We start from the raw sequence: 14,696 nt of genomic DNA on the forward strand, positions 1-14,696 counted from the left end.
GGACAGAGCGAGAAAGTTAGTTTAGGAGAGATCGAAGGCCGGGAAGGGAGGGGAAGTGGAAAGAAACGTGGGGGAAATCCGTCACTGATCGACCCCCACTTCTCCAACTTTGACTTTGGTTATCAGTCACGACAGTCACCACAACCATAACAACAATTGGTTCGAGATAAGCGTCTCACATCCTACAATCGCTGTGATGGATACTATCTCACACCTATCATGGCTTCTATATCCCAACGCATTGTGACTGAAGAATTTCCCACGAGCTGTGCACGTTCTGGAAACTTCCACAGTGTTCGCGCAACCGAGTTTCAGTCCACATCGATCAGAAAATGACCCAATCCCATATCGAAAGGATTCCATACTCCGCACCTAGAGGAACGTTCATTGATGCCTTGAAGCGCGAAGGATGCGTGATAGTCCAAAATTTCAGTACGCCAGAAACACTAGAGCAAGCACGGCAGGAAGTCCAACCGTGGCTGGAGAAGGAAGAGCACCGCAGCAAACTCGGAGGTAGATTGAGAGTATGTACTAAAAGGTATCATTGCATGTCTACTGACAGCTTCCAGCGCTGAATGGCGGCACTCGCACCTGCACGCGCCTCATCGGACGGAGCCAGACGGTTCGCGAGAAGTTCTTCTCAGATCTACTGTATCAGGTACAACGCCCTCCATAAGAGATGAAAATAATAATGACATACTATGACGGGCAGGGACCTAGCTGAAGAGTTTCTTGCGATCACGACGACCAATTGGTATGGCGAAGAGCCGTCCACCAACATCACCCACCCGCTGCTCTCAATCGCCATCACAATGGATATTCGGCCCGGGGCGAGAGCGCAGAAGCTCCATCGTGATGACAAGAACCACCATGCCAGACATACCCGTGTTGACGCGTACCACACGAACCGCGACATCCTTCTAGGGTTATTTGTGCCAGGATGCGATACTCGCCGCGCGAATGGAGCCACGCGCGTGGTTCTCGGTAGCCACCTCTGGGGTGACGAGAAGCCTGATTTCGGGCCCGATGGGAACACAGGCGTGGTTGATGCCTAGCTTCGCGCTGGCGAAGCCATGATCATGTTGGGTAGCCTCTATCATGGAGGAAGGGAGTTCTTTGAATCTTCAGGTGGCCGGATGATGCATATCATGTTCATGTGCAGTGGAGTTTATCGGCAAGAGGTAAGTTGGCCGACGGCTACGCGCAGAAATTCAGCTGAAGGAGATTATCCAGTTGAGGACGTGCGGACATAGTCGAAGTTGGTGCAACAGCGGTTGGGCTGGACACAGTCCGGACCAAACCTGGGATGGGTAGATCTTGCGTCTCCGGATGCGTTGCTGTGACGATGATAGGCCGTCTCTAAACAACAGCATGTGGAGTGAATCTCCGTCGCTAGTGTTATTGGTTCTCCTGAGAGTCAGAGCTGAAATTCAATTTGAAGATCCATGGAGCTCTCAAGGTTCCAGTCTTTGATGCTTATACATTTTGAATGAGTCGAGGAAGTCATCTCAGGCTGTCTTAGTTGGTTAACTATAAGTTAACCACTAAGTTAGTTGATTCTTCAGCTTATGTAAACTTAGCCTGGTCACCTGGTCACGAAAGACGATCCTTCGCAGAACGCGGGGATGCATCGTAATAGCAAAACATACCCCTCACTTCGACCGAAGCATTTATCTCAGCCTATCATCACCTTCATGATATAGGGGCCAAAATGCCGGACAAATCCCCGTCACCGGTGGTAATAGTCACAGGCGGAGCCGATGGGTTTGGAGCCGCCATTGTCGGTCGTTTCAGCCTGCAAGGCTGGAAAGTACTGCTGGTCGACATCGATGCAGAGAAGGGAGCTCTTAAAGCACAGGATGATTCAAGTGTGCTCTTCGTACATGGCGATGTATCGGATCCCCGAACCTGGTTGACCGTCAAGGAAGTTGCCCTACACGAGTGGGGCCGGATCGATGCTCTTATCAACAACGCTGGTTAGCAAGCCTTAACCTGAAGACTTCATTCTGTACTGACTCACTGTACAGCTATTGTCTCCGATGCTGCGGTAGGAACTCGCGAGAACCATCAGCGCTGTGGCTAATTTACCTTAGCCAATTCACGAGCAAGATATGAATACCTTTGACAAGATCTTCGCCGTTAACGTGAAGCCAATATTCCTGAGCGCGCAAGCTATTGCTCCATTCATGCTGGAACAGGGACACGGTGTCTTTATCAATATCTCAAGGTAAGGAGACACTACAGGAGAAAGGGCGGGGCTAACTCCCTAAGCACCGGCTACACTCGACCGCGCGCTGGCTTCGCTATCTACAATGCTTCCAAAGCGGCGGTAACCGTATGACTTACTATGTTCAGGGCCACAACCCGTGATCCTAGCTAATACGTACTAGACAGCAACCAAGACCCTGGCGCTGGAGTATGCACCGACCATTCGGTTCAACTGCATTGCGCCCGCTGTTGGAGAGACGCAGATGTATGTTCCATCCCTCTTGATGTATGGTGAGCTAGACTGATATACCTAGGCTGTTTGCGAGCACTGGTCGGAGCGACGATGCAGCTGAGAGACGAGCTAAGGTGGAGGAAATGATACCCCTGAAGAGATTGACAAGACCTGAGGATGTGAGCAATGCTGCTTGGTATCTCGCATCCGATCAGAGCTCTTTTGTTACAGGCACAATCCTGGAGGTTGATGGTGGGCGGGGGATATGATGAATTCTTGAATGCATTGATTGGGCAAAGCACATTATCATTATATATGGCAACTGGAAAGGTGTAGACAATTAAGTAATGATAAGCTGGGAAGGAAGCAAACCGGCGGCCCATCACTCCCAGTAAACATAATCCGGGAAGAAGCGTTCATGAATGCGTTGCGCATACTCAACCACCACAGGGTGGCTTTTCACGATCGCTTGAGTCTCGGGACAGCTGCATACACTGCATTAGGATGTATAGGTCTCATCATGGGACAGGCCAGAACTTACGCAGAGCAGATCAACGCCCCAACAACAAATCCGAACAGACACGCATCGGCCTCGGTCGGATGCTCTCCCCCAAGCACCCAGAACGGCTCATCACCCGCCTGCTTCGCTTTTTGAGAGACCAGCAACGCATTCAGATATCTCCAGACCTCTTCCTTGAAGCCCTTCAGCTCTTCTGCCGTGAATCGCATCGTCCCCTGCTCATACAGCATCTGCGCCCGCTTGCGATATATGAAGTACCCCAACGCAACCTGCGCCGGGTACGAAAAGGCGTGCAGAACATGCTTGCGCATCTCATAGTAGTTCTCAATCCATTTCTCGTGACTCTGTTATCTCGTGAGTCCATAAGCCATTCATCGAACGTCAGCGGAAGAGAAAGGATACCATGAGGAAATAGAATCGATCTTCCAAGATCGCCCGCACGCCCGCATCCAGCACCTTCTTCTCCGGCTCTAGGTCGGCATTGCTGTCTGGAACCAACCCGTCCTCCACGAGTTGCTTTGTGATCAGCGCCGAATCGGAGATAGTGGTCGTTGCGCCCGTCGTGCGGTCTCTGATATCCACGTACGGGACCTTCCCGCGGGGACTGCTGAGTGGCGAGCCTGACTCCGTGCGGTACGAGATCCCCGCGAAGCGCAGACGGGTTTCGAGTTTCGTCACGAATGGAGACCAGGTGTATTGTCCTTGCCAGGGGAAGGCGCGGTAGAGGGTTATCTCGGGGGTTTGGCTTGTTTCCATTGTGGTTTGATGTGTGCGGTTGTGGTGAGAAGAATCAAGGAGGAAGTGGGCGTTATGTGCTTACTTGTTGACTGGAAAGTATGTCAGTGTCAGTCGGGTCGTCCTACATATATTCGGGCGCTAAACTCAGCAGAAGCCGAGAGGGATCGGGAGGATGGATCTGATACTTTGAGACACGCGATGGAGGCTTAGCGGAGGTTTAGCGGCGCGATAAAGTTTAGCCTCCACTTGGTGCTGACGAGGAGACAAATTATCGCATGTATGTATTCCGGAGTTATGCTGTTGTGTTCGGTGGTGGCTGCCTAAAATTGGGTTGGTTGTTGCCTAGACCTGTCAATGAAGTTTGGTGGTGATTTACATTGGTCATGTGCCAATTATGCAGAGCTTGAATTGCAGATCAGCTGAGTTGATACAGTCGGTCATAGCGGCTATGAGATCATATTTCGCCGAGCCTTTAGGGTACGTACCTAGTTATGCATCCTGGATTTAACGTAATCCACAAGCGGGCTGGCCATAGAAAATAGCGAGCTTTGAACTCTCAAGATCTCTACAGAAAAACTACTTAATAGGTTTATCACTTATTATACTAAAAACTAGTATAACTTGTGCACTTCATAAGATTTTATCTACTACTATCATAGATCTCTTAGTATAAGTACTTAATAAATTAATCTCTGAATTAGAGAAAATCGCATTATATTGTATTTTATCTAGGTAAAGCTTGTCTAATGAGATACTTGGAAGAAGAGGTAGAAGATTATAGCTATTAGAGCTTATATATAAAAGTATATAAGATAAGAACTAACATTGGCCTAAGATATCGGCATACAAAATATGGCTATTTTGTATGCGATACAGAGATGGCCAGCCTACTTGAGTGGCCAGCCTGCTTGTGGAAAACGTTAGTCATATGCAGCCGACCGACATTGCTGGGCACAAAAGAAGCAGATGGCGCAAGATCTACATTCTTCATGACGACAATACCGTCACAATATGTACCAGTGTGAAACTTGAACTAAGTTGATAGAGCTGCTCTGCTTGAAGTTCTATTCCAACCTAGGCCAGCAGCTTGTGAAGTATGTTTTATACCCCAGCCAGCCCTGTGTCACTCCCTATCTAGATAGAGACACACCACACCCACACCTAATAAAGTGTTTATTGCTTCTTACAGCATTCCTATAAGCTTTTCATCAAACGGATGATCTCTTTGTCACCCATCATAGTGGTTTCTACAGTATAAAGTATCTCAGCTAGCCATGTAAGTCTCCTACCAAGTCACAGAACAGACACAGGCACTCAACATGGCCGCCTTCAGCGATCTACCAACCGAGATCCTCCATATTATCCTTCCGGTTTGTCTAGCACTGCTCTATATTGCCTATTCAAGCACCTGCTGATCCAGATAACAGCTGCTCAACAAAACAGACGTTCTCTCCCTTCGTCTTGTCTGCCACCAGCTCTCCATTCTCGCAGTACCGTACATCGATGCACACTTGGTCGGTGACATTGCCCAAGGCACATACCACCACCTGCACCGAGCCGTGATCCCACCCACCGACATAACCATGCTCAAGAGACTCCTCCACCGCGGCGCCTTAGTCAATTCCCGCGACGAAACAGGCGAGTCTGCCCTTCATGTCGCCTCCCGCTACGGCAACATACACGCCGTACGTCTTCTTCTCCTCTGCGGCGCTGACCCCGATGCAACGACCACCCATGGCTCGACACCCCTCCACATTGCCTGTCAATATGGCCACACGGACGTGACGCAAGCTCTCATCGTCCACGGCGCAGATATTAACCAACCTGGATATCACGGGTGGACGGCCCTGCACTATGCTGTACGTGAAGGCCATCAGAACTGTGTCCGGCTTCTGCGAGCAGCAGGTGCACGAGACCCTAAATATCGAAAGTCTGCCGTCAAACACATGCGTAACGACGGATGGAAAGTTTACACCCGGTGAGGTCCGTGGTCGGCATGCCCATTTTTTTCGCTTTTTGCCTATTGGGTGTCTGTGCGTGTATATAAGCTTAACATGTCTGTTCCACGTCCGCTTTCGTAGGACCGGGCGGGTTTTACGTAGAGAGTTCGCGTGAACTTGGCGTTCGGGGGTCGAGGTTCTTTGTCATTTTGCTCTGGATGGACGATACCATCCCCGCCTTCGGCGAGTAGATTCCAGTGCACTCCCTTGAGACCCCAAGGGGGTCCAGGCAGACTTGGGTCCTTGTACAGTGGGAACTCGAGGCAGACGAGCTGGCCGCCGGGGATAAGGAGCTCGGCCATTCGAGCAGCCCACTGGGGGCGCATGGTTGGATGGAGTGCGCAGAGGAACTGGAAGTAAGTCAGAGTCAGATCATACCATAAAAAAACCAGGTCGAATCCGAGAAGGCTATACCGTATAGTCGTATATCAAATCAAACTTCAGCCCAGGCTTCTCCCAATCCCGCTTAAAGAAATCACCCTGGATAAACTCCACCTGCCCGGGCTGACAATCCACCCGGGATGCACCCCAGTTGTACGCTTGGGGATTCGCAAGCTCATTTTCCGCGTACCGTCTTGCGACAGACACCCCTGTAGACGAGATTTCAAGCCCGTATACGTCATATCCGTGTAGCGCGAGCATGACTACGTCGTAGCCTTTGCCGCAGCCCTAGTAGATTCAGTTTCTCGGTGACAAATTTTCAAAGTGAAGCAGTGAGAAAAGACGTACAGGCACTAAAGCCTTCTTCTTACGGCCATCCGGTCCGACGAGCGATACTAGATCGCGCCGCTCTTCGATGAGATCAACCAATGCCGGAGAGGGTTTGCCTCGGTCCCAGAGGTCGCTGTTGTCGGTGTCCCATAATTGTGACCATCTGTCTGTGTGCAGTTCAACTGGCCTGAGTACAGTACGTGAGCTCGCGCGTGCCTTTCTGAACGATGCTTATATGCAGGCAAGATGAATGCATACTGTTCTGCAAAGTGCCGGACCAGGTGAGTCTGGCTGCTTGCACAGGGGAGACCTTCGGCTGAGGACATCGTGGTTGATGATGAACTGTCAGTCACTTATTCCGACATCGACGTATATATAAGTTAAATTCCAAGCTGTGTCGATTATGGGGGTTTGAAGCCTAATTCGATAATCCACGATCTTGGTGAGACTTCTGGCGAAAATAGTTCACACCTGAGGTACTCCTCTTTTCGGAGCGGTATGACTCAGCGGTGATTAATTCCGCTTTTTTCAAACGCCGAATCGCCGAGATATTGAAGGCGCGACCGACGTTCGAAGACGGGGTTGCTTTGCGCTATAGACGTTTATTGACACTATCAACGGCTACGAGTTTGACCTTTTAGGTATATATGCGAATCTGCAAGATGTTGATTTATTGATCACGAGCCAGGCTAATCGCATCAAAGCTGTATTCAACCAGCATCATGGAAGCTCATATCGGCTGTTCTGTGCTCCATTAGGGTAATGTCTTTCTCAGTAAACCTCGCCAAATTCGAGAAGACAATGCTGGTCGCACTGAGCTGCTCCCATCTTTTATCAGTTCCGTCCCACTCGTCTGAGTACCAACGACGACCGCAGAGTGTCTGGTTGTTGCCACCAGTACATTGCTTCGCTGCTCCAACCGCCAATGCCTGCAAACGCGAAGAGACACCCGATGACATATATGGCGCGACGAGGCTTGCAAAGGTCAAGTCCGAGGCGAATATGCCCTTGTACAGATCCTGCTCTCTGTTGCAGACCTCAAGCGGCTCACAAAGCGCTTCCGAAAGGATCAAGCTGCCGTACTTCTCGGGGTAGAATCTATCGAACGAGATTTCAAGTAGCCCGTTTAGACCCGAACTGCCATTTGCTTGTTTGACCGTTGGTCTGCGGTCTTCGTTAGTTGATCATATGTCTCGTCTGACTTGCAAGCGTTTCATGCTGGAACTTACGAGATTGTACATGTAGGCCGCACTACTAATATACGGCCCATAGTTGGCTGTCTACTGATTGTTTCCTTGCGTGGTGCAGTCATCATCCGCATCTGTGCTATCTGCGATATTCCAGGTTTCGTTGTCTAACAACGGCACGCTAGCACTCCAATCCCAAATCTCTCAGCCCAGTCTGCATACGTCTGGTTCTTGGTATACCGAGCTAACCGAGCAGACACCTGGAACAGCCCACCGTTGCTAACGGCATTTTCATGTATACATTCTGGTATGGTCAGATCTGCTAGCGCAGCCCACTGGCACAGTTGCTGGTATCCCATCAGGCGACCTGGGTGTCGAAGAACCCTTCCGCAAGAGCCAACCATGAAGGTTCGTCGTTATCTTGGGGATAGTCGAGCTCTGCGGCGGTCATCGCGGTAAGTCCCCAGGCCATTTGGTCGCCGTTGCCCATGTATGAGCTCCAGTTGGCCGGCATGTAGTTGTTGTTGCCGATCTGGTGGTATGCCCTGGCTGACTGCGGCGTTGTTGGAGGCATCACCGGTGAAGTACCAGTACTGGATTATCAAATTAAAGAGAGTGCATACCCTCCTCGATCCACGGGTCGGGGATACTGCCGGGGATTTCTCCGGTTTCGTTGCCGTTGTAGTGCTGCACGGTGTTGAATGCGGCGGTCGCGGCCGCACCTTTGATGGACTCTGCAAGGGATAGTGGATCAGCAGGAGCTCTAGATGGAATGGCAGTTAGCGAAGGACCTACGCTCATCTTGATGTCCAGCTCAATGGCAGACGCAGTGCCTGCGATTCGGGCGAGGGCATATGCCGCTCTCAGAAACAGTAGCTCACATAATTTTGCCAACACACCTCATAGGGTTGTTGTCACAGAAGGATGACAGGACCCGAGTCCCCCGGGGTGTACCAGAGTTCTTAGGTCACAATTCAGAGAGCCAAGCGTCGGGAGGCTCCGCCTCGCGTGTATCACTTGTGGCACCTCTATAGGCGGGGGCCTCTTTCTCCCTGCCTGTTTTCTCACAAAGCGTACACAACAGTCCATCGAAATGGGGGCAACAAGTCAGGAGCTGGCCAGGAAAGGAAAGAATCGGGGTCTAGAGCTTGGGACCAACCGAAGGAGTAGAGCGACGATTAGGCTACGAGGAGTTCTAGTTCTGGTTGTTGTGGTTGGCGTCAAAATCGGACCCTGTTAGGGTTCCGGACTATTGACCCGCTGCGGGCCGTCAGGGGTGATTGCCTGAGCCTCCCGGTGCCGACTGCCGAGGGCGTTGCAGTTGAGCGGTATGGGGCTTTTGATTCGTGAAGGGTTATGCTCCTGTCGTCTGGTAGTTTTGAGACAACAATGGGTGGCCTGGTTGTGACAGGTAGCAATGTACGGGCTCTAGTTTAATTCAACAAGCCGGCGTTGGGTATTCGCTACAAGCGACGTGCAGCAGTCTGCAAACGGCATACTCGAGCTGTCTCTTGTGGCTACATTCATCCTGTGTCTAAATCATGGGAGGAGTGACCTACTCAGTTCGACGTTTAACGCCAATGACCAACCTCAAATATACTGACACTTCAATAGCCGTTCTGAATATTGCTGGACTGACTAACATCACTTACTTTCCATGGAAGACAATTCCTCTTGGCCGAGACCGCCTACGGAGACAGCACCCAGTCGCAGAAGGGTCATGCGCTTGCACAACAGAAGATACGCCCAACTTCCGTCATCCCCTCCTCCCTCACTCGAGATAAAGGATAAGGTTATCTTTCCAAACCAAGATTCGACCCACGCGACGATCAGAAGCCACCCGCGGGACGATGAGTTCATTCTATTGCGTCACAGTGGGCCGGTTTCCTGATCGGGACCGCCCGCCTCTCTGCCGGGGGAAGACAATACAAACCGAGCAACATTCCACACACTTGAGCGAGAATACAACCTCCTGAATCTTAACACACTTCCATTAACCTCTACAGTCAAACAATTGCATTATAGACCCCTCAATTGAGATATATCGGTAACAATGGCCTCAATGTTCGCTTGGTGAGCCGCCTACACCCATACCCACCGCTGCAAGTATCACTGACCCCGCTCCAGGTACCAAAGGAGTCTCATTCAACGGCCGTACCTGACTCAAGGTCTCACGACAGCAGTAAGACCCCTCTACAGCGTGCAATATCACGGCACCACTGACTCAGAGCCCAAAGGCCCTCTTCGCTTTGGGCGACGGTCTCGCTCAAACAGCCATCGAAAAACGCACCCTCTCCGAATATGATGTAATGCGCAGCAGCCGCATGGCCCTCTACGGTGGAGGTAAGCCATTCAATAACACCATCTCCAGAACCAGAACCAACCCAACCCCGCCCTCCCTCCCAATCCCACCTAGTTTACAATTCACTAACAAACAGAAGCCGTCTTCGGCCCCATCGCCACAAAATGGTACCAACTCCTCCAAGCGCGCATCGCCCTCCCCTCAGCAGGCCGCACGCTTGCCGCCCGCGTCGGCGCTGACCAGCTCCTCTTCGCGCCGACGATGATCGGCGTCTTCCTAAGCAGCATGTCGCTGCTCGAGGGCAAGAACCCCGCCGACAAGCTGCGGCGCAGCTACTGGGACGCGCTGCGCGCGAACTGGACGGTATGGCCGGCGGTGCAAGCTGTGAATCTGTTTCTGGTGCCGTTGCCGTTTCGCGTGTTGGTGGTGAATGTGGTTAATGTTGGTATGTTTTCTTACCCTAAGTTCCTGGATGGGGGTGGAGGGCGGGAGTGCGGGATTGATCAAGGGAGGGCCGGACTGACTGTGTTGCGTTTAGGGTGGAATTGTTTTATGAGTTTGATAAACAATGCGCCAAGGGGGGAAGAGCAGCCTATTGGGGCTTAATTTTGGGTAGAAGAAACTGGTTGGGGTTGGGGGGTGGTATCTTGTGGTTGGGCCTGCGATAAACGGTTTTGTTCTTTGATCTCGTTTTGATAGATGGGTATAGATATGGCGGGATTGGCGATGAGTTTTGATCAGAGCGATAATGGTATTGTGTTTGTATCATGGTGAATCAACTGGATCCTTGAAATTCCCATACTAGAGTGCTGCGCCGATTCTATTTCGAGATTACTCCCCATGACGTACCCCGTGTAGATCAGATTCGGTCATCGTGGGGTCGGCGGACGATCGGAGTCGGAGATTTGCCATTTTGGTCATTTGCGTCCACCGGCTGGCTCAATGGGGTAATCTGTTTAGCGTGCAGTGCCACGTGATATCTTTTCGAGATCTATAAAGTGCTGAGAGCGATTGCTGAACATTCCCATTGTAGAAGTATATACTGAGAGATTAAGGTAAACCCTGTAATGTGCCCATGCTCTATATGATTGTCAAATGGTGTCATTCCCGTTGACAGCACCATCTTGTTACATCTGAATAACCGTGACTCACCTTCTACCCAAAAGTCAGCCGGACCTCCTGCTCCCAATCGAAATTCTCCAAAAATGCCATAAACTCCATATCGTCCCCAAGAGTCGTCCCATTGGGAAGTATCGCGTTGGAAGCATCAATGGTGGACGATGCGCCCGATAAGACGCGATCCAACGCCTGCGAGATGACCTTCTGCCCTCGGTTACAGAATTCGTAGTCTCCCTCGTTCTGAGGAACAAAAGTGTCAAATTGCGCCAGAAACACGGATAATTTTTGGATGATTTCCGACCGGGGGAAGGGTGGTGATGCCGTAGCCAATAACGTGAGCGATTCGGTCTGAGACTGTCGAAGTAGCTCAATCGACAGGACACCGGCGACGGGTAGACCGATATAGCACAACTTTACCGAAAGATAAGTTAGTCAACGGGAGAAGTATAGTCAAATCTCGCACACCTACATCCCATATGACGTGCGGTGGAACGAGTCCCAGACGGGACTGCATCGACACCATTTTGAGTAGTAGCGTGATGATGTCCGTCGAGGTGCGCATCAGAAGTTCGAGTCCTTTGCCGGTGCGCTTGCATAGTGTCTGTAATAGTAGGAATTGATGATAGGAAAATTCGAGATGTAGTGATGCAAGGGAAGAATCTTCTTTGTCGTCCGTCCATTGCAGAAACTCGGGTAAGCCCGACCGGTAGTCGTCCGATCTACGGCAGACCTCTCTATAGATTTCAGATTAGCAGGTAGTATGGTAGTATCTAGCAGAAAGCATACAATACTCTTTGCTCTAAACCATCGAGCTCATGGCTCAAGGACACCTCGAGAACACTCTCACGGAAGAGACTGGCGATCAGAGAGCCTCGAACCCGAGAACCCTTGTCTAATCGTCCATCGATATTCCAACCTGTTGCATCTAGACGCTGTAGTGCCGCCTCTCTGACTTCTGGCTCTGCCACTAGCTCGTCATAGCTGATATCTAAGGGGAACTGAATATTGCAGTAGCGCCAGCATATCCGGGGCGGCCGGCCCAAACAAGTTGCAATGTCCTTATCCAAAGCATATGCGGCGACCATGCATCTCTTCCGGATCTCTCCCAAGAAAAACGGAATGTCGCCGTCTGCAGAGGGCTGGTGAAGACCCAATGCGAAGACTAAGGTAGTGACTTCCCCGAGCATCTGCCATGTCCGGTGGTCTGACGTACCGTTAGGACTGTTCAGGCGGCTAGATATTCGGCAAAAAGTAATAATTACTCACCACAACTTCCATGCAACGCAGAGAGGAAGATTGTATGTTGGACCATCATCCAGCCCAAGGGGTCGCTAATGATACCTAGGTCATTACAAAACTGGAGACAGGCCTCGGTTGCATGAACGGCGATCTGGCGTAGTCCCTCTTTGGTAGTTCCGGGGAAGTCCTTCAGAGTTTTGTCGAGATCCTGGTGAGGCACTTGGAAGGACACTGCGCCTGCCATTGCAAAGACAAGACCAATCATGTCCCACCGGAGCGTGAATTGAGCGAGATAGTCACTTAAGTTCATGGATGATTTGGTCTGGATCGGGATCACCGTATTTTTGAATAGCACTCGTGACAGGTCAAGGAGTCGTATATACTTATTCTCTGAGCCCGCTACCGCATTCTGGTAGGAGGCTTTTAGTCGTGCAATCAATTCCCGCAACATGGGAGGCCCGAGAAGCCACCCTGGCACGAACTTCGACCGGGTCTCATGCAACTGCTCGTACAGCTCAAGATGCTCCAGCAATGCTAGTACCTGGGCACCCTGTGTCACCCGCTGAGGATCAATAGGTGTGTCCGGGTGGGAAAGCGAAGAACGGCCTCCCAGTTCGAGCTCATTGCTGAAAAAGCTCGAGTAACTTGTTGGGCCCAGAAAACCGCTGCCTGACAGATGGCGTTTGGAGAAACCTGGAAATTGTGCCGCTCCCAGCAGGCTGACGGACGCGGAGCTACCAAGATGGGTAACGGAAATTGTCTTCGCGCACAGGAGAGGTTGGCTATTGGTTGGTTTTTTGGATGCCTTGAGAATCTGTCCAGGCTCGCGTGGTTTTGTCAGTGGGGCGGGATGGTAAATACAGAGGTCCGATTTACCACGGCGCTCGCAGCGTTTGCATATCGGAGTCGAATGGTCGCATCGGAGCTTGGATTTCCGACAGGGCTCGCATGACGACAGCTGTCCGTTGCGACGGGGCGCAGACATCATTAAGAGACTCAGTGAGTCTAGGGTGACTCCGAGTGAGTCGAGATGAGTCGAGGTGGTCAAAGTAATTATGAGTCGAAGTCCGAACGTGGGTGGGGAAGGGGAAGATAAGCTTGCGGAGAAATGACAGAAACCTTCAGGGCCTGTCCGATGGTCCGTGCGTCTATTCCGAGGACCGACACCAGGCAGTCATCTCTACTATGCGGGCTTTGCTACTACTATACAATTTCAAAACAATCGGTTATATAAGTATCGAAGCAGAACGAAATGCAGTATCCATCCAACAGCTACAGGCAAACAAATCCCTCAAGTTCAATCTTCGGTTCTCAGAATTTCCAACCTAATCCCATCAACTGCTTCATTACTCCTCGCAGCAATGCCTTCCAATCCATTGAGCAGCATGTACCGGGCCATCCGCTCCAAGTCCCCTAAGAACATCAACAAGGAAGACTCTAAGCAAGTCAAAGAACAGACAGTCTCAAGACAATTTGCTCGAGACGACTCTGCTTCGGTGCTCAGTGAAGCTACAACCCTTGCTCCTCGCAGAGATGAACAATCTTCCAAAAAAGGCGCCATTCAGGATCAAGAGGAGATTGACTACAACTCTGTCCGCTACAGTGAGTTTTCACGTCTTTAAATTTGATGCTCGTCGAACTGCAAAACAGAGCAATCGGTTAATGTACTAATTCCAAGACAGCAATGCGAGGAATGGGGAGCCGCTGTTAATTCCGCGTCGCTCCCGGTGCGCACCGCTAGCTGCACGTTATAGCGCTTTTCACGAGAGATGACCACTTGATGTCAAGATTGTACGGCAATGGCCTGGCGAAGGAGGATATACACAAAGACTTGGTGTCATGGGGATACGGCGCGATTGTTGTCTGGGATCTGTCATGGAGGACATGTACTAATGCATAATATGGCACCATAAAGTGCCCAAATATACGCAAAATGGAACACCAACCTTGCTCTTTCTCGACGCTTATAGAATCGAAGGATGCTCCCGAGACAATAGAGTAACAAACCCATCGAGAGTAGAATACTTTCCTTGCTGTAGTTTCGGCACTACGAAGCGAACCATGAATCTGGAACAAGTAACCCTTTCCAAGGACGATAAGCGTCGACTGAAATATGGGCGCCTAGACCGCAGACCACTGCAGAATATCGAATCTTCGCCTTCTATTACAGGCGGGCCGAGTAGCTCATGTCCCGTAAGATGAACACTAGAGTTCAGATTAGCAATAGGTGTAAGACCTGACAGTTGACCATAACTAATTTCCTCGCCGGTTGGTAAATAGCAAATACATATACTTGACCGGCAGCCCTCCCCTTCCTACATGTATGTGTGATGTGCATCAAATACATGGCGAGTGGAATATGCCAGAAGTGTTGCCTCGCAAACACTCGATTTTTGGCACATCACGGACCGCCGATCCGCAAGGCTTCAGCTTTGCCAAG

At 50.8% G+C, this 14,696-nt stretch overlaps 7 protein-coding genes across 7 annotated transcripts; 3 read left to right on the forward strand and 4 right to left on the reverse strand.

The window, feature by feature from the left end:
- Window positions 1-139: 139 nt before the first annotated feature.
- On the forward strand, window positions 140-1,343 carry BP01DRAFT_415450 (uncharacterized protein; the record flags this gene model as incomplete). The annotated part of the gene is made up of 5 exons (XM_025579141.1): window positions 140-524; window positions 563-651; window positions 713-1,043; window positions 1,113-1,181; window positions 1,254-1,343. Exons 1-5 carry the CDS (start codon window positions 333-335, stop codon window positions 1,341-1,343), a joined length of 771 nt encoding a protein of 256 aa, XP_025431942.1. The 5' UTR covers window positions 140-332.
- A 295-nt stretch (window positions 1,344-1,638) lies between these two features.
- On the forward strand, window positions 1,639-2,797 carry BP01DRAFT_356157 (NAD(P)-binding protein). The gene is made up of 6 exons (XM_025574876.1): window positions 1,639-1,976; window positions 2,028-2,047; window positions 2,094-2,227; window positions 2,272-2,335; window positions 2,391-2,473; window positions 2,523-2,797. Exons 1-6 carry the CDS (start codon window positions 1,712-1,714, stop codon window positions 2,707-2,709), a joined length of 753 nt encoding a protein of 250 aa, XP_025431943.1. The 5' UTR covers window positions 1,639-1,711; the 3' UTR covers window positions 2,710-2,797.
- On the reverse strand, window positions 2,548-3,975 carry BP01DRAFT_356158 (glutathione S-transferase family protein). The gene is made up of 3 exons (XM_025574877.1): window positions 3,363-3,975; window positions 2,982-3,304; window positions 2,548-2,925 (listed from the first exon to the last, which is right to left on the reverse strand). The coding sequence occupies exons 1-3, from the start codon at window positions 3,714-3,716 to the stop codon at window positions 2,823-2,825; spliced, it is 780 nt and encodes a 259-aa protein (XP_025431944.1). The 5' UTR covers window positions 3,717-3,975; the 3' UTR covers window positions 2,548-2,822.
- Window positions 3,976-5,718: 1,743 nt separating this feature from the next.
- Window positions 5,719-6,735, reverse strand: BP01DRAFT_295093 (thiol methyltransferase; the record flags this gene model as incomplete). The annotated part of the gene is made up of 4 exons (XM_025571803.1): window positions 5,719-6,048; window positions 6,113-6,367; window positions 6,428-6,596; window positions 6,668-6,735. The coding sequence occupies 4 exons, from the start codon at window positions 6,733-6,735 to the stop codon at window positions 5,719-5,721; spliced, it is 822 nt and encodes a 273-aa protein (XP_025431945.1).
- Window positions 6,736-7,111: 376 nt separating this feature from the next.
- On the reverse strand, window positions 7,112-9,948 carry BP01DRAFT_415454 (glycoside hydrolase family 76 protein; the record flags this gene model as incomplete). Its single annotated transcript, XM_025579142.1, has 8 exons — window positions 7,112-7,556; window positions 7,635-7,663; window positions 7,694-7,783; window positions 7,819-7,875; window positions 7,980-8,145; window positions 8,220-8,328; window positions 8,392-8,456; window positions 9,933-9,948. The coding sequence occupies 8 exons, from the start codon at window positions 9,946-9,948 to the stop codon at window positions 7,120-7,122; spliced, it is 969 nt and encodes a 322-aa protein (XP_025431946.1). The 3' UTR covers window positions 7,112-7,119.
- Window positions 9,949-11,053: 1,105 nt separating this feature from the next.
- Window positions 11,054-13,241, reverse strand: BP01DRAFT_294964 (putative chromatin structure remodeling complex protein RSC3; the record flags this gene model as incomplete). The annotated part of the gene is made up of 4 exons (XM_025571793.1): window positions 11,054-11,428; window positions 11,487-11,751; window positions 11,804-12,238; window positions 12,280-13,241. 4 exons carry the CDS (start codon window positions 13,239-13,241, stop codon window positions 11,054-11,056), a joined length of 2,037 nt encoding a protein of 678 aa, XP_025431947.1.
- Window positions 13,242-13,501: 260 nt separating this feature from the next.
- On the forward strand, window positions 13,502-14,201 carry BP01DRAFT_356163 (uncharacterized protein). Its single transcript, XM_025574878.1, has 2 exons — window positions 13,502-13,858; window positions 13,939-14,201. The coding sequence occupies exons 1-2, from the start codon at window positions 13,618-13,620 to the stop codon at window positions 13,965-13,967; spliced, it is 270 nt and encodes an 89-aa protein (XP_025431948.1). The 5' UTR covers window positions 13,502-13,617; the 3' UTR covers window positions 13,968-14,201.
- Window positions 14,202-14,696: the final 495 nt, after the last annotated feature.

Source organism: Aspergillus saccharolyticus (genome assembly GCF_003184585.1).
Source record: "Aspergillus saccharolyticus JOP 1030-1 unplaced genomic scaffold BP01scaffold_12, whole genome shotgun sequence".
In the NCBI taxonomy this organism is placed as follows: Eukaryota; Fungi; Ascomycota; class Eurotiomycetes; order Eurotiales; family Aspergillaceae; genus Aspergillus; species Aspergillus saccharolyticus.